The sequence below is a fragment of the Lates calcarifer genome, linkage group LG4, assembly GCF_001640805.2.
Source record: "Lates calcarifer isolate ASB-BC8 linkage group LG4, TLL_Latcal_v3, whole genome shotgun sequence".
Lineage (NCBI taxonomy): Eukaryota > Metazoa > Chordata > Actinopteri > Centropomidae > Lates > Lates calcarifer.
In genome coordinates this window covers 25475268-25496183 of record NC_066836.1, presented here as the reverse complement: position 1 = coordinate 25496183, position 20916 = coordinate 25475268, and the positions used below count along the sequence as shown (strand labels likewise).

At 40.6% G+C, this 20916-nt stretch overlaps 2 protein-coding genes across 5 annotated transcripts in view; both read right to left on the bottom strand.

Moving 5' to 3' along the window:
- Positions 1-942: 942 nt before the first annotated feature.
- LOC108896745 (ubiquitin-like-conjugating enzyme ATG10) lies at positions 943-4904 on the bottom strand. Of its 3 annotated transcripts, none has more exons than XM_018695977.2 (7): positions 4405-4902; positions 3879-3985; positions 3637-3789; positions 3155-3341; positions 2415-2512; positions 2233-2330; positions 943-1933 (listed from the first exon to the last, which is right to left on the bottom strand). In XM_018695977.2, the coding sequence occupies exons 2-7, from the start codon at positions 3981-3983 to the stop codon at positions 1843-1845; spliced, it is 732 nt and encodes a 243-aa protein (XP_018551493.1). In that variant the 5' UTR covers positions 3984-3985; positions 4405-4902; the 3' UTR covers positions 943-1842. The 3 variants fall into 3 exon arrangements, with proteins under 3 accessions (XP_018551493.1, XP_018551494.1, XP_050926161.1); XM_018695978.2 differs by having other exon boundaries at positions 4621-4902; XM_051070204.1 differs by having other exon boundaries at positions 1915-1933; positions 2233-2283; positions 4621-4904.
- A 4122-nt stretch (positions 4905-9026) lies between these two features.
- LOC108896748 (protein FAM110B) overlaps positions 9027-20916 on the bottom strand; it is a 61210-nt gene continuing 49320 nt past the window's right edge. For both annotated transcript variants that reach the window (XM_018695987.1, XM_018695988.2), the window contains 2 exons: positions 18687-19099; positions 9027-16277 (listed from right to left, as the gene is read on the bottom strand). In XM_018695987.1, the coding sequence (XP_018551503.1) occupies positions 15371-16277; positions 18687-19099 (1320 nt within the window). In that variant the 3' untranslated portion in view covers positions 9027-15370. The remainder of the gene's footprint in view (positions 16278-18686; positions 19100-20916) is intronic.

The window sequence follows — 20916 nt, the reverse complement described above, 5'->3', positions numbered from 1 at the left end:
TTGTACTGCCCTGTGTCATGTGTTCTGTCTGTATTTGCTGCTGGAAACGTAATTTCCCCGAGGGAGTCATCCCAAAGGGATCAATAAAGTCCATCTAAGTCTAAGTGTAACCCCTTTTAGCCGTGTAAAAGTGAATTACAGTATTTTAAAGCAAGTTGTAGGTTGGGCTACAATCAGAAAATTCTAAATTCTTTAGGAGCCACAATGAAGAGCAACAACGAAGAGGTAGACACAGGAATGAAACTTGAGTAGCCACCTTGGTTTTACAGGCTGTACGGAAAAGAAAAAAAAAAAAAGTGTGCACACCAAACAAAAAAAATAGTCCGCTGGGGCCCTTTAATTAAAAAAAAAAAAAAAAGTCTGTTGCAGGTGTGTGGTTATTTCAGTTCACCTGATTCCCAGGGATCCTTGGACGTGTTATGTGAGTGTATTGTGTGCATGTGTTGTATCTCTTTGGTGTTGATCCGTCCTCTGCTGGGTTAGCTCGCCATCCGTCATGACTGGGACCGATGTCCCCAATCCTCAGACTGTTCCGTCCACCAATAAAAACCTGACCTATAAGCAAGGTCAAACAGTTTTTTTTTTCATTCAACACCATTCATTTTCAGATGCATCAAAAGGGATAATAAATGTCAGAAAATGCACACATTGCATATAACACTGACTTAAATCTTCATCTCAATTCAAATATCTCAAGTCTCTTCCTTAGTTGTACAACATATAGTCTTAAGGGTATCATCTATGAGAACTAAATGTTAAAGTGCTCACACATTTAACTGTTCATGTAAATAATGCTTCAATAACACTTATGGTAAGTAACCAAGAACATTCAAAATATCATTTATCATGCCTAACAATCACAGTCAAAGCCAGTTTACGGCTCTCTAACTAGAGGCTGTATAGTGTATATCCTCAACATATAGTACAAACAAATTATACGGGTGTGGTAAAAATAATTTATTGTCAGATGTTTTCAGTTTACATTAAGTAAATAAAATAGACACATTTAGCATCATGCTAACATTTCTCAATGTCTTTAAAAGCTCCAAATGGAGACGTATTACTAACATCCACTAAACACATCCTGCAGTAGTTTTGCTTTATGTTGGTAATGATTTCATTAAATACTAATTTGTTTTACAAAATGCACCATGTATGTTTTATTGGCAGGAATAATAAAATTAAAATGAGGTTTTGACACAGGGGCCTTCTGAAAAACATGGCCTCAAGATCAGGCAAAAATGCTGAACCTCTGCAAGGCCATTATTACTATTTCAGTTTTTACTGTGTTTTCAATTATTGTCAAATACATTTGCAATTAAATTAACAAAAACTGGATCCTCTGAGCAGCACAGAGTGGTGCACTGTCGCAAGAAGGTTCTGGGTTTGAGCCCGGGTGCTGGGGCTTTTCTGTGTGGAGTTTCCATGTTCTCCCTGTGCCTGCGTGGGTTCTCTCCAGGTACTCCAGCTTCCTTCCACAGTCCAAAGACATGCATGTTAACTGGTGACTCTAAATTGCTTGTAGGTGTGAATGTGAGTGTGAACAGTTGTTTGTCGATATATGTTGGCCCTATGATGGACTGGCAATCTGTCCAGGGTGTACCCTGCCTCTCACCCAATGGTCAGCTAGGATAGGTTCCAGCCCCCGTGACCATTAACAAATAAGCGGTATAGATAATGGATGGATGGGTCCTCTGAAGGTCTGGGGACTGGGGCAGTTGCCCTATTTGCCTATTTGATACTCAAGAATGCAGAGACCCCACAGTAATGCTGACAGAGAGAAGCAGAGCACATGCAGGCTCAGTCTGGTTTGGTGCTGCTGAATGAGGCTGCAAGATGGAGCTAGTAGTGGGAGGTAGTGTACATCAGAGGGACATCCAGACCCACCATGGGACCGACCACGCTGAGCCATGTCAACACGTAGTTCACTGGCCTGTCCAGAAAGCGACAGACACACACACACACACACAGAAAATAAGCACTAAGAACATGACAGGTATATAAAAATACTATATGAGGTAAGTGGCAGCATGTGATCTCAGCAAACTGATGCTGATATTATGTCTGTTGTGTGAAACTAGGTGCAAAACTTGTTTAAACATACAAATTCAAATAGTTAATTGAAGGGCCTGATGTCCAGTGTAACACTAAAGAAATGAAGCAGCATGAATCAACTTCATGTCAGTGGTCCTCCACAGTTTTTTTAATGAGTGAATTCCACAGTGACCCTACCTGTTATGGTCCTGAGCCACCTGCAGCACAGGCCTCATGAACTCCTCTGTTCTACAGGGATGGAGCATAAAAAAAGGCTGACCCAGCAGTGGATGCTCCTGCACAGAGACCAAATCTCAGTGGAACTTCAAGGAGGAGGATAATGATAATAAAGCTGATGGTCGAATCTTTCCTGGTTTTACCTGCTGAGTGATTGTATTGAGAGGACTGTTCTGAAGTCGAAAACTGAAGTTTGAATGAACAGAGCTCCACACCTCCTGTAATGACAGGCTCCTCCCCTCTGACACAGTGACACATGAGAAAGCAGCAGCAGCAAAATATCATACAGGGCATCCTCATAACATACTGATGGCTGAAATATGCAGAGGTATACAGACCCTCTTCTACTGCTCTTACTTCAGAAGAAATCAATGAAATCATTTGTCTGATATTAGAATCTATAAAAATGTTTTCAAAGTAAAGTGTGATGTACAGGTTTCCCCTACAAATATCACACAAATTTTGAGAACATTTCCAAACATTTCAAATAAAAAGCAAACTATTGTTGTTTTCATCAACTTGTCCAGAGATATTAAGGTATTTTCATGGAGGTATTCCATGACATCACGCCCACTTTGCACAATGAGTGGTTAGCTGCGTGAAGGTGAGTTAGTAAGCAAGGTTTCAACTTCTCTTTCAAGCCTCTTTTTTCATTCCTTACAGAACTACTTCCTTAACATTTAATGTGAGCATCTGAGTATAACGTCAGTCTGACAGTCTGAAAGTATGTTCCAGACTGGCGGCTAAGTAAAACACAGTCTCACAGACCGTCATCATCCACATCAAACATCATCTGTAAATAGTCATATCCCAAACACATGGTCAGTGTAACAGTGTGTGTATGTGACAGTCAGTGTCACTGACTGTTTCACATGTAACTAACCCAGAGTGAAGGCTCTGAAATAGAGAACAGGAGTACTGTAGCTGCATGAGTACAGGATGTGATACTCATACTGGAGCACCTGGCTGCTACCCTCAGACACCGTACAGACCCCCTCATCTGCATCATCATCTTCATCATCTATGTCACCTTGGATGCTGTCAGCACCAGCTGAGGCAACAAGAACAGACTGTGGAGGAAGAGAAGACAGTGGATCAGTACGTTCAGCAGGTCAGTCTGGTACTGTCATCTGTTGCTGCTTCAAATCAGAAGACTGGAATAATCCTTCATTTAGGAAATGACACTTTCTGATTTCTGAAGGTAGAGAGGTGTGTGCAGATCATTGATTAAATATTTCTTTTAAAGGTTGATTTTTACACAACTGGAGATTAAAGGAAATGATAAATAACTGACATTCAGTGATAGGAAAGGTACAGTTGGAAAATATGCGTTTGATATGACTGTTGGCATGTTCAGTTATTCACCTGTTCCTTTTTATGTTGCTGCAGATCAGGCCAGGACTGACAGGACGTTTGGGGCCCTGACTCTGAACTGGATTCTACCTGGTCCCCCACTGGGCTTGAATTAATGACAGCTGACCTGAGAGCAGTCTTCCTTAGGTAGCCCTCCTGTGAACCCTGAACCCAGAGCACAAACTCCCATTAACCACAGTCATAGACTGCAGCAGGCTCTCAGGCTCTGTCTACACTAGCCCAGACCTCCTCACCTGGACAGATTCCCAGCTCCAGCCATCTCTCAGCTGCTCTGACTGCTGCAGGATGAGCCGACAGCAGTGACGAAAGGTCTCCTCCTCCAGTACACACAAGCTCATCTCTGTAAGAACATGGTGGAGGGTAAACCAAGTTTGTGCCAGTTTAGTGTGGTTAAAAAATATAATATTTCCTCTGAATGTAGTACAGTGAGATGAGAAGAGAGGGGATGAGGAGACAGATTCAGAGAAGACAAGGTGAAGATGAGAACCAGAAAGGAGAGAGGAGACAGGGAGATGAGGAAAGGCAATGAAGCAGAGGCAGGGTGACATGAGAAGGAGATGAGGAGAGAGGAGTGAGGGGAGATGCAATGAGAGGAGGAGGAGGCAAGCAAGGGGGGAAGATGAGAGTGTTTCTCTTCTTAGCAGGGCGGCCAAAAACCGGCAACTGGTTTTAATGTTGTGGTTGAATGTTTATCTGTAGACTGTGCGTATCTGTGGGAATCCTGTAACGTGTCTGACCATCCCCCAACTGTCTTCTCACCTCCGCTAGAGGATCCCCGTTAGCCAAACGCAAAAAATCCACAGTCTGATTTTTTCAAGACTCTTAAAAGACACTTTACTTCCGCCACAATGTTTAATCAGACATGGAAACAGCGAGGCACCATCTCACAGCAACTTCTCAGTGATAAACGAGCCTTCTTTTGCCGTATGACAAGTGGAAATAATACAGCAGAATACAGTCATTAGTCACACATACTCTTTATCTGCCACTGATGGTTTTGAGGACACGGATGTTACTCTCCACCAGCTTTACCCCAGGTCCTCTCCTGGATCACACAATCGAAGAGTCGGACCAACAAAAAACCCTGTTCAGATCCAGCGGGTGCTCGTATATACTTCGCCTGCTTCCTACTTGGGGGGAAAAAAAGAATCATGCCGTGTTATTTATTTTTCCCACTCGCGAGGACCTGCCTCTACCCTGCCTCCGATTGGCATACGCTGATATTCTTAACCTAACCCAATCATCATTCCTCGTGCTTTAAAACCTAACCAACCAACAAAACAAACGTAATGAGTACTAGCCAATCAGAGGAGTAGGGGCGGGTCCTCGCGTACCTCGGGTTGGGGAAAAAAACATGCAGGCCATGGATCCAGTTTCTCTTCCGGGTCTTGAGATCACGTGATTAGTACCGTTTTCTGCTGATTACAACGCTCAGTCAGACATCAGACTATGGATGTATTACACACCCGTGCATCAGACTCACGCTGAGAGGCTTCAGAACACCCTCTCAGTCTGAAACAGTCTGTCCTTCATTAGTGGTAGTCCTGTTGTTTGTCTTGAGCGCCGCCAGATGGCAGCACACAGCAGCTCCACAGCACTGTAGAGCACTGAGAATTGCAGTCAGGAGGAGGAGGAGGAAGATATTCTCAGCCCTCTGGCTCTGTTGCTTTATGCTCCTTTATTGTCAACCAATGGATTCAGTGTATAACAGCTACCATTCCCACAGGCACTAACATCATTCACTCACTTTTCATTACCCCCTGCTGTAAATATATCCAGTGTTTTAGCAACATGCTCAGCTCTGCTTCACATTTGGATCTTCAGTTTTTTTCTTTTGAGAGGGCACACACAGTGACGTGCAGACTAGTGCACACCTCAGTGCAACTCCACCAAATTTCAAGCATGCTGCACACCTCTTCACCATAACACCATACAGTATTCACCACGTTTTTGGCTATTTTGTCCTCATCAGGGCGATGCCTGAGGCTGTCCATGGTTTCCCTATAACCTATAATACATGAAGCAATCATGGGATTGACATCTCACCATAGATACTATATATCCAAAAATCATCTTTTTTCTTCAGATATCTTAGTGTTCTCTAAAATTCTCCAGACTGCTCTTTTGGACATAGTGTATTCAAATTACTTATCATAACTGCTAAATAACCAACCCTAACGAATGATGCTGAGGATATTTCTTGGGAAGGCATGAGTGAAGCACAGGAAAGACAAAGAATATCTTTAAAACAGAGGAGCTATTTGGTTCCAGCAATAAATCAAAATGTATCTATAGAATCATACTGTAGTATGTCTGTTCAACAAGAAGTAGAGGGGTTGATTAAAAACCAGAATGCAAAAATGTTAGAAGGCATTGCAGGAACTACAGAAAGATTAAACCATGACAGTAAATCATGTTGATAATTCAGACACATTGGATTATCTAAAGACATTATTAGATTAGAAATGAGTGATATTTTCACTTTATACCCACAGAGACTCATAATGTTGACAGACACTCAGACTAAAAACACACATTAGACTCGAAACCTACACACTAAGAGGCAAGTGAAAATAAGTGTCCACAAAGAGGATAAAATTGTACACAATGAGGGGCAAAATGTCCACAGAGAGACTCAAAACATAGACATGACAACGCTTGTCATCCAGGTTTTAATGTCCCTAAGACAAGCCTGGAGTTTGGCTAGCTGACAGGCTTCATTGACAGATAAAGCTGTGTATCATCTGCATAACAATGGAAATTTATAGTGTTTCCTGATAATATTGCCCAAGGAAAGCATATACAGAGTGAAGAGGATTGGTCCAAGCACTGACCCTTGTGGAACTCCATGTCTAACTTTTGTGTATATGGAGGAGTAGTTGTTAACATGTACAAACTGAAGCCTATCAGATAGATAGAACTTAAACCAGTTTAGTGCAGTTCCTTTAATACCAATAAAGTGCTCCAGTCTCTGTAAAAGGATGTGATGGTCAATCGTATCAGAAGCAGCACTGAGATCTAACAAGACAAGTACAGAAACAAGTCCGTTGTCTGATGCTATCAGGAGGTCGTTTGTAACTTTTACAAGTGCTGTCTCTGTGCTGTGATACAGCCTAAATCCTGACTGAAAAACCTCAAATAAACTATTATTCTGTTGAAAGTCGCACAGCTGTTTTGCAACTGCTTTCTCTAGGATTTTGGAAAGAAAGGGGAGGTTAGATATTGGTCTGTAATTGGCTAATATGTCTGGATCTAGAGTGGGCTTTTTTAAGTGGCTGGGCCAGGCTTCCAGTTTGGTGGAACGCCACACTCTTTCAAACCTATGTGCTGTTTGTTTCAGTGTACGGGTTTGGGAGTTGAACCATGCAGCTTGCCTCTTTCTCTTTATTGTTCTCATTTTTAGGGGGGGCGATGGAGTATAGAGTAGTACGTAGTGAGTCTGCAACAAGATGATCAAGCTGGGAGGGAGTAGCTTCTGCTAAATTAAGATGAGGCACTGGACCTAAATTAGTGGGAATCATTTTCTTGAATTTAGCTACTGTATTATCGAAATATTTCTAGTCAGGATGTTTTTGGCTGGTAATACATAATCTAGCAATATGAATTCGAAAGTGATTAAAAAGTGATCTGATAGAACGGGATTCTGTGGGTAGACTGTAACATGTTCAATGTCAATACCATAAGCTAAAGACCTCCCTGAATAATCCCTCACCACTGGACAAGCTCTCATCTGTTTGTTGTGAAACTAAATTGTCATTAAGGACTCTAGACCTTAAGAGGCTGTGTAGTGTGTGCTTAAGTCTGCACTGGGGTTCTTGCAAAAAACAGGATTGTGACAAATTCATGTTAAACTCTGATGTACAGACCACATCTGCATTCTTGCAGCTCATTATTGAGTAATCAGCCACAACATCAAAACCACATACAGGTTTTAATCTTTCCACCAATCTTCAGGTACAACATTAAAAACGATAACAGGTTTTAATGTTGTGACTAATATTTATATTTTGGTGTCCCAGAATAAGACTGATCACAATATCTCACTCAGGAAATAGCTATAATCCTAGAAAACTTGTAGACAACATACCATAAGACCAATTCCTGCACCAAAGAACATGTGGCCAAGACTGATCATGATTTAAAATCAGCTGAAAGTTTGTTTTTTTAATTGAGATTATAAATCAAGTACTGTCACAGAGGTGGCAGTTAGAGCCAAGCAAGCTAACAGATCTAATTTATTGCAAAAAAGATGAAAAAACCCTACTGTTTGTGAGAAGCCCTGTTACTTGTTTTGATGCTGATGTTTCACAAATTAAGATAAAATAAATAAATATGAACTGCCAGTGTGACCCTGCCACTAAGAGTGCTTTGAAGACATCAACTCCAAGGATACTTCCAATGTGGATGATGTAATCACTTAAGAAATATCAAACAGGCCAAAGACTTTACTGATGTTTGGACCAACAACATAAATGTGAAAAATTGACTCATTAACTGCCCCTCTACACAGAAACTAAAGGAGAAGCATGCTGAAAAAAAAATACGCCGTAAGAGTTGGTTATGAGGAATATTTCACAGATAGACATTTATAAAACTTCCATTCATTCCATTATCCATTAAGAAAATGGATAATATTTGCTGCCCTCAAACCTAAGGGAAGAGCTACTTCATATAGGTTGGAGTCTGTCATTCACTTCATCAGTCTATCTTTGGATTTGTTGTTTAGCTTTTATGAGTAGTTATGATTTGATCGACAGACATTTCACTGTGGAGACAGACAGGCATAAACTTGTTGTTAATTTGTTAACAGGATACTTTGAATTGGCTGTGAAAGAACTAAAATTAGCATATTACTACTACTTCATGGTAGTCAAATGTGGTATACTTTCAAACATTATGAATTTTAAAATTGGGGGAAACAACCAGTAGAAACCCTGCACACAGGCAGCTGTAAAACTACAGTAACAGTTCTCTTTGTGCCAGAGTGCATCACAAGATCCTTCAATCCATAACCATTCCACAACCTTAAGCCCCAGCTGTGCCTGAATCCAAATGTCCAAATGTTATAGACTTGTGGACTTGGCATTTACTGATGTAGTGATTTTTGATAATGCACACAGAATATACGCAGGCTAAATAATTTTGATGGACAAAAGCTGTTTTTTGTCCATTTATAGTGTTTGGACCATCAGTTGAGGGGATAATGCTGATATGATATTTAGTTTGGCAGCTTAGGGTAAAACTCACTGTTGAATCAACCAGATCTGTGGTGGCAACTGTGTAATGTAGCAGAACTGCACTTATCACGTTGTCATTCAACACCTTTAGTGGTCACAATGGCTGCTGGTCAGTTTCACTTTAAAAACTTCAGTGGCAAGAAATGGCAAACAAAGACATTTATTGAAATAATGCAAAAGAAACTAAACATTAACATGTTTTTTTTCAATCAATCAAAATGAAAAAGTTTCCACACCAAAAAACACAGTAAACACTAAGTCTCTGAAACAATCCTGCCCAGTTTGATCAGACAGTTCTGTACTGAATGGAGAGCAAAAGCTGATTTTTGTTCAGAACCTTTTGTTACACATAAACAAAACAAAACAAAAAAAAAAAATCAAACACATTGCTTTTTAAATCAAATATATACATTTCTTACAGCATTTACACATAGAAGAAAAAGTAAAACAAAGCAAGTACCACAGAAGAACTCTATCTGTCAATCCAAGATGAAAAAGAACACACACACCATGTAGACAGAAGTGACACTGAAACATGATGATGCTGCCAGAACAATACAATATTGTCTTCACTAATGCTGACAGTGAGAAGCAGCAGGGTTTCCTGGGGTCTGGTTGTAGGGACTGGGGTGACAGGTCAGGGTGTTCAACAGGAACATGCTAGTTCAGCCCTGAGTTCAGAGCGAGGAGACAGGGCAAGGTCTTTCTCCCAGAAGGCTTACCTTCACTTCCACTGTAAGAAGAAAACTGAAATTTCCTACAATTCCAACAATGCAGTTTTGCTATAACATGTCATTTCTCTCATTTAAGATAGTCTACTTGTTTGTGAGCGCTGGTGGTGGGTCATGATCCCTGTGCATTCTAGACATTTGAAGACTTATGTGCCTCTCTAATTAAGACTGCACTTGAGTATTCTATTAGGTGTGTCTGGATACAGTATTCACATGCCCATATGTATGTTATGTATGTAAGTTTACTATTTAGTGGTCACAGAGTTTATTCTTCCTGTCATTACTGGCCATGAAATTATAACCTCAGTAGCGTTACTACACTGTTGTTGTGGATGAAGTTAATCAGAGGCTTTAACAGCCTGGGATAGACCTTTCAAGTGAGCATCTTCCCTTTGTGTTTCAATTGACAGTGTTTGCTTGTTAAACAAACCTACATACCGCTTCCCAGACAATGATTCTCACAGTGACTTGGTGAACACAGATTGCTAAAACATCATATTAACTTCAGCTGAGGTTTAGGAAACATTTTGACATGGTAGTAGTCACAGTAGTAAGGGATAACTTCAGTGTTAGCATGTGCAGGACAAATAATTACAGTGACCAACGAAAATTTAAGTATGCTTCAGACCACTATTCAAAGGCAGTGAAAAAAATCTGCTATAACAGAGAGAGAGATGTGATGAGTTGTACAAATCGAAACCTTTTACACTCCAGGAACTTGTAACTGACCTGTAACTAAATGTGCAACCATTGTAGGGTTCTGCTTTTGTTTCACTGTGGTCTCTCTGCTATGGGGATGAGTTCATTAACTAAGAGGTCAGCTCTGCACAGGAGATGGTGGTAAATCCAAGTTCAGGTACTCTGGGGGGCAAGCAATGTAACAGCTGGTTTGTAACATGGCAAACATGGTCATTTATGATGCAGACTGTGTGTTAAAGGAAATACTATAAGGAAGTCTGCGTCAATATACAGGTGAAATACTGAACATTTAATGTGTGTTTTGCTGCTTTTGTTCATGTATACTCCCCTGGTTTTTTCACTGTTAACAGTTTTATGTAGTTTTGGAGATAATTATTTTGTTTTCCTTATAGTCATTACCGATACACCATGTTAGTCCTGTAGTTTTGTGGCCTGAAAGGCCCATAATAAAACTGGGAAACTTGATATTCTTAAATATATATAATTTAGAGGTCAGCACCCAGTACCTTCCAAGAGTTAAAAACACTTGAACATACCAGCACTAAATGGAACCAGCTACAGGGTGTCTACTTGTACTTAGGAGCATTTTTCCAACAAAAATGGTTAATGACCATAGCTTCAGTACATCAAATACTTGTACAATAAATTTGCTGCATGACCAAAGACTAAAATCCCATGACATACTAAGGAATTGCTTAGCAAAATTCTGACTGAGCTAAACTGGCCTAAAAGCTACTGGATATTGAGTTTCTTTAGTGGCTAAAGCATGAGACCTTTCTGTTCATATGGTCACCTTAAAAGGTATTTATTCCTGTACGGGATAGTGAAGTTTGGGTGTTTCATTATGTCAGCACCAATAAAACAAAGTTGTTTATATATAGACCATATGTACACTTTTATAAGAAGATGATTAATTTGTACAATGTAGCAGCTGAGTAACAACACTTTTGCTTGGCAACTGACAACCATCCATCACGGGAAGACTATATATGTGTTTATTTCCAAAGAATGCTTACTACCATGGTAACATTTGGGTGTCAGTGAAAATAATGTATGCCTCTTGGAGAGACAGATGCATTTACACATTTTCAACATCCGTTAGAAAGTCTCACACAATGTCCTGAAGTGGTTTGAGCAACCAGAATCGTCAATGTGGCTTGTTTGCATTAAAATTGGATAACTTTCTGCAAATGTGTGCTAGAGGTGTTAAAACAGCTAGCTTAAATCTGAGGAAAAAAATTCAACTAAAATGTGACGTATCCCGCTCTGTCCTACACATGATGTCATCAATATATGTATTCCGAGTTATATACCTGTCAACATCAGAGAGACCACAGCTGCCTCAAATGTTGGTGTTTCCATATGTTTTGTCTGAGACAACATATTAGCCCTGCAGGGTGTTGCTGTTGTTGGAAGTGAAGTGAAGGGAGAAGGCAGGGTAGACAGACACAATGACAACTGGTAGATGCTGACTTCGGCACTGCATTCATACCAATATGGCTTTGGGCCTTAAGACATGTCAGCGACTTGCAAACTCCTAAACAAATAACAAGAGTGAGGGTGGAGGTGTACTAGGTAATCCAACCCCCTTAATTATCAGAGAACACATAAGGGCTTTTAAAGCAACAGGTTTCTTCCTGTGGCTGGCTTTGAGGACTCAGATTTTCAGAGAAAGCAGAGGTGATGACATCAACAAGGTGTTCATGATGAATGCAGCCTACAGTGTTCTTTGACATAATGCAGAAGCTCTGCTGGAGTTCCTTCTGCGTGTGTGTGTTTGCAGGATGTGATCTACAGTACAAGCAACTATAAAAACCTTAAAATGCATTTGGAGAGAACACTGACAAATAACACAACCACAGTCTCCCTTCCACCCTCCTACACTATCCTGTACTCCAATACATCCTGTAATAGTGAACAGACAGCTTAACTTGTATTGCTTCCAAGGTAAGTGTATAGTGCCTGGTGGTCATAATTACTGATGTTAATTTGAATGTTATTTTGAAAGGAGAGGTTTGGTGTCCTGCAACATTATTGCTAGAAAATGCTTGTGGCATTATTCATTTTACCCAAGACGGCCAATGATCATCTTTGTTGAGGGTAGCTATCCTTGTAAAGGTCATCACTTGTGGGACATACTCAGGGATTCTCTGGTTCTTTAACTTTTGAACTGTTTTGCAGATTTGCTTGTGCATGTAGGTATGACATTTCACTACCTAATAAGTGAAGAAGTGATGGGATATGTAATATGTGTACAAGCTTTATGGAATGAATTACCCGTTTCTGTGAGTTCTGAGAGACTGGTAATTTACCATCACCACAAGTGGACCCATGAAATAAAGATGCAACTCCACTTGACAACCCAACTTCAATTTGTCTGAAAATTACATGATGCCATCACCTAGATCATTTGTTGGAAAACTCATACTCTTGTGGAGTGTTGGCTTTTTGAAGAATGTTAAGACATAGTCGACCAAACATAAAAATCATAAAGACTGTTGCATCTTAATCAAGGACACCTTCTTACATACACAAAATAGCATGCAGAGAGCAGAATGATCAGACAACAGCCATGAGTTTCATTTAGCACTTTGGTAAACTCACAGAACTAAAGTTCATTAGTTCCTGCAGAATAAACCTGTCATCAACAGTTTTAAACAGAGTTTTTATAGCTTGTTAAATCATTAATTATGATTGATGATAATAATTAATACTGCAATTAAAATCATGACTCTTGCAAGATGAAAATTACTGTCTTTCAAATGGCAACTGTATAATATCAATACAACTGCTGAACCTTAAAAGAAAATCACGTATAATGGCAAATGTAACAGGACGAAGGGGGCCAATCCAAATGTTGAATGTGTAAAGTGATAGACATCTCATATAAAGTCCACCATGCAGACTTGTTAAAGAGGCTAATGGATCATATACATTTAATAGTAGTTTATCTTTAAAATTCATGCTAAAATCACACATCTACTATCACAGAATCCTGTGGTTTGTACCACAGACACTTAATCGTTTAGATGGAGTTGATGGACTGAAGTTAAATAATAAAATACAGTTGTGCGAGTAGTGATCCATTAAACCTTATACAATATTTAGTACATTTAACCATTTGACCAAATTTCTCATCAGTGTAGAACAGGCTTTGAATAACCATGTCCCATCACAGGACACTAAAACTCTCCAATGCAATGTTTTGTTGGTTGACATGAACAGGTTGATGCGACATTTGTTAATAAAGGCCCACACAGGCCTATCAGCGTAAAGATATAATAGTGTAACCTTAATGCTGTATGGGTAAATAGGCTTGAGAGACTATATTTTATATTATCTGTTTATCTGTCCATACCACTCAGTGTCAATGTCCTCTGTTTCCTTTGTCACTCAGTGACTCAGGCCTTCACTTAATTACAATATCTAGCTTAACAGGAGCTAAAATTTAATGTCAGCTAGCTTACTACCATATGTTTAATGAGTTTCTCAACATTTTGCAGTGTCATAGTAAACTACTTGATTCATTAATAATCAAATGAGTCTTTGTGACCTAAGTAAGTGCTGAATTGATCAATTATTCAATTAAATGTCACCTATAATGAATATCAAGTAGCTTCACTGAGCTGGACTCATTATGGTCACACACTGTAACAGCATCACTGACTTTCCAAAGTGATTTCTAGTTCTTGACAGATAGAGTTCAGTATCTGTTTAGCAAGATGTGAGGACCTTTCCAAAGTTTGTTTAAACAGAGACAAAAACACTGTGATCACATATTGACTATTACAGAATCATTTTTCAAACTGGACATTTTGAGTTGTCATTGCAGGAAAAGCACTGGTGGAACTACTAATGTCAATGGTGGCTCTATTTCATGGTCTAACGAATGTACAACTGCCTTGTACTAGAGCAGAGTAATTGCACCATTACTCTGATCTATTACACTACTCTATTATTACATTCAATCCACACTGACTCTGAGACACACATGTGAGATGTCTTTTACCTGTGTCTTTAAGTTTGTTAAATTTGTTTTTTTTTCCTGGCGCACCTAGTGAAGTGTAATCTCTATATATGTAATCTCTATATAACTGGGAAATGAAAGAACTTTGGAACCACAAGGACTCTTCCTATTGGTGACTATCCTGTCAAATTGAGTAACCAAGCAAGAAGGGCCTTGGTCAGTAAGCAGCTTCTACAAAGGACTGAATTAAGAGTCTGTATACTTTTGTAAATGAGAGCTTTCAGTTTTTGATTTTTAATTTGCAAAAATTCCTCATAACAGTTTTCACTTTGTAATTATTAATTTAAAAAATGTGCAACAGGTGAAGGGGATTGAACACTTTCTGAGGGCACTGTATGTAGGAAGATGACATCCTTATTCATAATTCCACTTCAAATATATTAACTGGACAACTGTTTCTCCTACTGTTTCTCCTACTGGGGAAACAGTTGTGAATGAGAAAAGAAACAGGCCTGTTTAATTTGCTGCACAGATCAGATACAGGCAAAGATTCAGAGGTCTTGAAACCAGGCTACACCTTAACAGAAAGTTAGTTAAACCTGTCTGACAAGTCAAAATGTATTCTGTGAGAAAGGCCTGTAATCCTTTGTAAATGAGGCCGTCACTTTATGGGTCCTTGAACAGCTGTAGTGCATTTTGCAAACTGTCAGAGTATGTCTGTCAGTTTATGCCATGTCCATAGAGAAACAGTTAGTTTACATACGTGTCCTGTCTTTATTTGTTTCTCCAGACTGAACATTTTGTTCATATCAATCCATTACATTTCTTTCTTTTCTGTTGTTAGTGTTCATGTTATTCTAGACCAAAGAGGATTAAGTCCATTTCCTCATATCTTCATTAATTTCTAAACAAACATTTGTTTGTTTTTTCACCTAGTTTGTTAGACCTGTCAGACTTTCCCTTCCATCCATTCATTCATCCATCTATTCATTTTCACAAATTTTCAGTTCAGCTCCAGGATCACAGCCTCGAGAAACTCTGGTTCATCTATCAATTTTAAAACATGGAGCAGTTTGTGTGTAGTGCTTTTCCTAAACATGTGACACTTTTTGTGTCTCTTTTGCTTGTTTGATGCTGTACAGCCACTTAATGACTCTTGCATTTCGCTCCACAGCTGAGATGCCATATGGAACACGCTCCCCAGCCTCCTCCTCCTCATCCTCACCCTCATCCCCATCTGACAGCCCATCATTGGAGGAATGCCGTGATCGATCACAGTCGGAGGAGATCATAGAAGCTGATCGGAAGTTCAGGCTGACGATGTCTGAGTTGGCTCGTGCAAAGTTCTCCGGACCGACTGCCTCCAGCTCCTCGGGGTCAAGGCCACAGTAGTTAAAAAAACGTTCCACGTCAGCTCCGGCACGGGCGTACCGGTCTGACAGGTCTGATTTGGATCTATGTAGGGAGGAGCGACGAGCCACAGATGAACCTAATTCAAGCTCTAGGTTGGGATCAGCTGAAGTATTGGAAGGATCTCCGAAATCACAAGGTATTGATTGAGGAGTGGTGTTGTCACAGGGTGAGGGAGATGGAGTTGGACGAGGAGGAGGCAATGATAAGGACAGTGCTGGAGGAGGGAGGGAGGCAGGGTTGGGTTTTGGAGGGAGGGGTGGAGCTGAGGAGCTGCTGGATCGGGCTGTGCGGAGTGGTTTGCCATTGCACAGTCGCAGGAGGTCGGAGGAGGAGTGGGAAGTGAGCAGAGGTGGTAGTGGGGAGTGAGAGCGATCAATAACCCCTCCTTCACCTCTCTCATCCAGGACTCGCCTACTGAGGTTGAGGTTTCCTCCCTGATGTGGACTGCGACGTCCTTCACTGCTGATTGGAGGGACCTTCAGGGAATGGGAGAAGGATCGGAGGGAGTGTGAGGTGCTTGGACTAGGAGCGGAGTCTGGTGGTTGCTCATTAAGCGTCATTGTAGATCGGTATGTTAATGGCATCCTAGGAGTAGAAAACAGAAAATTTTATAAATGTATTGCAGTAGAATGAGGTAGGCAGACTACGACTGGTTTGGAATTATGGCTGATTTGGAGAGTGTGGACAGGGAACATAGGCTGAACCCAAAAACTGTACTTCCCTACACTTGCTTACTTGCTAACATAAGAAGCAGCTTAATAACTTTTTAGCTTGGACATGCTGTTCACAAATTCAAAAAATGCACATGGGCACCCCACGACTACTGACACTGTCAGTGCTCTTACAACTCTACTACTACTGCTGAGGAAAATTTTAAGCAGTCAGCTCTGAAATCACCCACACAGACAGTCAAGGTTGGACAAAATCCACCCCCTACTAACTAACTAACTTTTATTGTTGTGGCTGTAAAGACAAGTGATGCTGCTTTGTGCAGAGTACAGGCAACTTTACAATTTTTTTTACTGCTTTGTTGTTCCTTTTATTTATTTTTTTTACAGGGCAGAATTTTATGACTTCTTTTGTACAGCGTTCACTGCATTACTAAAAATAATATTACACAATATATTACTATCATTATTATGATCCACAGTTTTTGTCTTTTAAACCCATTTTAGTTAATGACTAGAACTCCCAGTTTTCCTGGGAAAACCTGAACCCTAAATGCGAGAATATCATGGTCTAGGTCCATTGGGAACCATGGACCTAGACCATGATATTCAGGGGGGCACAAGAGATCACAGGAGATGCACAGAGCTTTGTCTGCTCTGAGGTTGTGAGGTTATCAAAACTATATTTGTGCATATTAAATTGCTCACCGTTTATGTGCAGTATATTGATGGTGATGACTTGAAACAAGACAATACATGTCTACAAATCTAGCAACAACAGGCCAGGATATACTTTTGACTGTGGACTCCTATGTCTCATCCAACAATCTGCTCTATGAAAACCTAGTTGCATGTTGCACTGACAGGGCAGCAGCGATGATGGGCAAAAACAAGGGATTTAACAGCCGCTTGAAGGAAAAGGTCCCTGATACCTGCTACATGCTACATCGCCAAGCATTGGCCAGTAAAAAAACTTTCAGAAGACCTCAATAACACCCTATCAACTGTCACAACCATCACACCTGACATCGCATCCCTGGTCAGAGGTATGCAAGCCCAAGGTGGTCATTAGTTTATGAATGAACAGACTGGCACAGAGTAAAAACCCAAGGACTAATTTGTTTATTGCTATAACTGTTTGTAGTTATTGTAATGATTGCAGATAAACAGGTGTATAGCTGTGTCAGAACCTGTGTTGACATAACGAGCATGTCAATATGCAACAGATTTCCCATTTTAGTTAATTGTCTGAAGGAGATCTTGGACAGAGCTGTATGTATTGGCCTAGGTGCTGATACATCTCTGAAAATATATCTTTATTCCTTATGGAAGAAGGTGTGTGTACCCACTGTTAGGTTGTTAATGGAAAACTGTTTAAGTTAAATGTTTAGCTCTCACAATAAGAGTTGTGAGAGCTAAACATTTATTTCTTGTAAATTTATTTTCGAAAATAAAAGTTTGTAATTATTCTTTTTATTCTTCTGGTGTGTTTGTGGGCAGGGGTTGGGGCTGGGGCAGCCTGGCTTGTCTTGGACACACTGGGGGGGGCTTCGAGAAAAAAAGGTTGGGAACCATTGGTCTAGGTGACCAATGTGCAGTATGTGTGCTTGAACAAAAAAAACGGGTCATAATCCCTTAGCCTAGACTGCTGGGGGATTTTCCATGATGCACTGAGCTTCTCTCTCTCTCTCGGTATGGATTCATATCCCATGAATACATGTTAGTAACTCGATATCTTCCCTCTCACGTAGTTTTGTGCTCTTGTGCTCTCTCTTCTCTTCTGTTACTTTCTGCAGTAGAATCAGGAGCTGTAGAATCTCATTTGTGATGACAAGCCTCCTGCTGCTCCTACAACCCCACTCAACACCTGCTGTTATATTTAGAAATTATTCATATTGCTTCTTTTATTAGTGTTACCATTGCATTTATGACTTTAATTGTCATAACTATTATTACTGCTTTTGTATTATTGATTATTGACCACTTTACATTTTTACAGGGAATCTATTGTAGCTACTGTAGCTATTACCCCCCCACCCCCACCCCACTCTCTTTCTCACCCCAGATGGCCGCCCACCCTGAGTCTGGTTCTGCTCGAGGTTTCTGCCTCTTAAAAGGAAGTTTTTCCTCTCTACTGTCACCTAGTGCTGCTCATGGTGGGAACTGTTGGGTCTCTCTCTGTAAATATAATAATCTAAAGAGTATGGTCTAGACCTGCCCTATATGAAAAGTGCCTTGAGATAAATTCTGTTGTGATTTGGCGCAATATAAATGAAACTGAATCGAACTGAATCATTGCTTAAATGTTAAAGGCATATGAGTTTACCCTGATGGTGTCCAACTCCTGGCCATTCCCCCTGATGACCTCATCAGCACGGCACTCTTAGCACCACTTCCTAGTCCTTCAGATCCCGCTCCTGAAGAGGATGATGAGTTTAGCAGATTCTTTAGGATCTCCAGGTTTAAATTCTCCCGTTTGCTGCTGCCGCTGCCTGTTGCACATGTGTCTGACTTGGCATTGTTATTGGATGCTTTAAATGGTATCCCGCCTCCATTTCCTCCACCACCAATCCCAGAGCCTCTCTTGGACAGGAGGGTGTGGCCGACAGGAGGCTTCGCCAGCACAGGTGGTTTGATTGGCTCCTGCTTGGCGTTGATAACTTCCTGGCTCTTGACATACTTGGCTTTGTCAGCTTCTAGTCTCTCAACAGCACTGAGGCGCTTTGGGTTAGGTTCCACCTGAGACACAGATTAAACATAATAAATGTTAATGAATACATCTCTTATCCATTTTCTATACACATCTCATCCATTTTCTATACACATCTATCCTATCCACTCAGATGTATCCAGGCTTAGAGCAAAGCCAACATGCTACAGCCGGCAGAGCCTTCTCCAGAGAAAACCAAAGAACTGGTGTGGACTTCCGCAGGTGCAAACACTCCACTATGTCAATGAACATCCCTGGAATGGACATTGAGGAGGAAAAATCAAGCTAGACTCATCTGAGAATACAAATGTACCATATAAGAAAGGACAGAGCTGACTCGGGTCTTTTTGAGTGCAGGGGACAGTCTTGTTGATCTTCTGGCGGCACCAGCCATCTTCTCTGAAGTGGTCTGCAGAGAGGAATGAACTTAGCAGACTGGTTACGAAGGAGAGTTCTGTTCTGGGATGCCCCCTTGACTCAGTGGAGGTGGTAGGAGAAAGAAGCTAAAATAACATCATGTCCCACTCAATGCAGGATACTCTGCAGTGAGCAGCTACTTTAGTGACAGGCTGCCATGGTGTGTGAGGCAGAGATAGTGAAGGTCCATCCTTCCTGCTACTGTCAGACTTTACAATCAACACTGCAACAGGCCATTCACACCAAAACTGACAAATCCACTCTTGTGCAAAAAATGTAAACTATACTGTGTGATTTCATTGTCTCCAATGTGCAATAAGGTGAACATAAATGTTGAGCCTGCTCATTTATTAAACTTATTTTACTCTTTTACTCTATTCTGTTAATTATTTGCACTTTACTCTTTGCTGTTATCTTACTATATCAGGACAGTGGCAGGGTTGCAAACCTATCACAGCTAAAACTTGTGGACAGTGTAAGAATTGACCCAGTGGCAGAAGAAGGATGCACTGACTCAAAATTCTTCCCCTGGTGCTGTGTTTACTAACATCACCAGTCAGGTGCAAAGTGCAGGTGAGCATATGTGAGTTATAGAAAAAAAGGCAAATAAATAAAATGAAACACAAAACTCTGCACAATATCATAACTCAAATGAAACAAACAGAAATAACCAACGCTAGGCCCTGTCCATAGGGCTTTGGCACTTGCCATTACCAGACACAATCTGCATTCTCTAGAAGGACTGCAATTACCCTGAATGCATACTGGAAGCCCTGCCCACGGGTCAAATCACAGTGCTTAGAAATCAATCAACTCAACAGATGCCATACTAACAGGTGAATTCTTCTGTGCATATATATAACAACATTTCACAAACTATCCTGACAGAAATGTCCTTTTCGCATCGTTATTGTGGCCTAAATAAAAACATTTCTGCCTCCAAACAAAATTTCCCCTCCAATTCATCTTACAAATGGTATACTCCAGGTTCTCCTCTCTACTAATGTGTATGCAACCTTCCTGTTCTGGTTTAGCAGTTGGACCGAGACAGCATTCTGTAAAACAAGATCATTGCAAAAAGTGACTTGAAATTAACCCAGTGTGTGTGTGTGTGTATTCTTGTCACTAGCTGTAATCCGTCTTTGCCTCTGCCAGGCACAACAGGCTGAAATGATTTGAATGGGAAGTAATACTATCTTACCATGCTCATATTTTAGCATTAGCATTAGCTAATGGTAATCTTGAAGATTAGCACTCACAATACTGGGGAAAAGTAGTGCCACAGTGATATTAGCTCAACCAGTGACAATAATCGACCTGGCAGCAAAATGGAATTAAAAATAGAATTGTATGACCCCTAGCTGTGTACACCCTACTTAACAGCAGGCATGGGATTTGCCCATGACAGACATACCAACCACTGTCATGC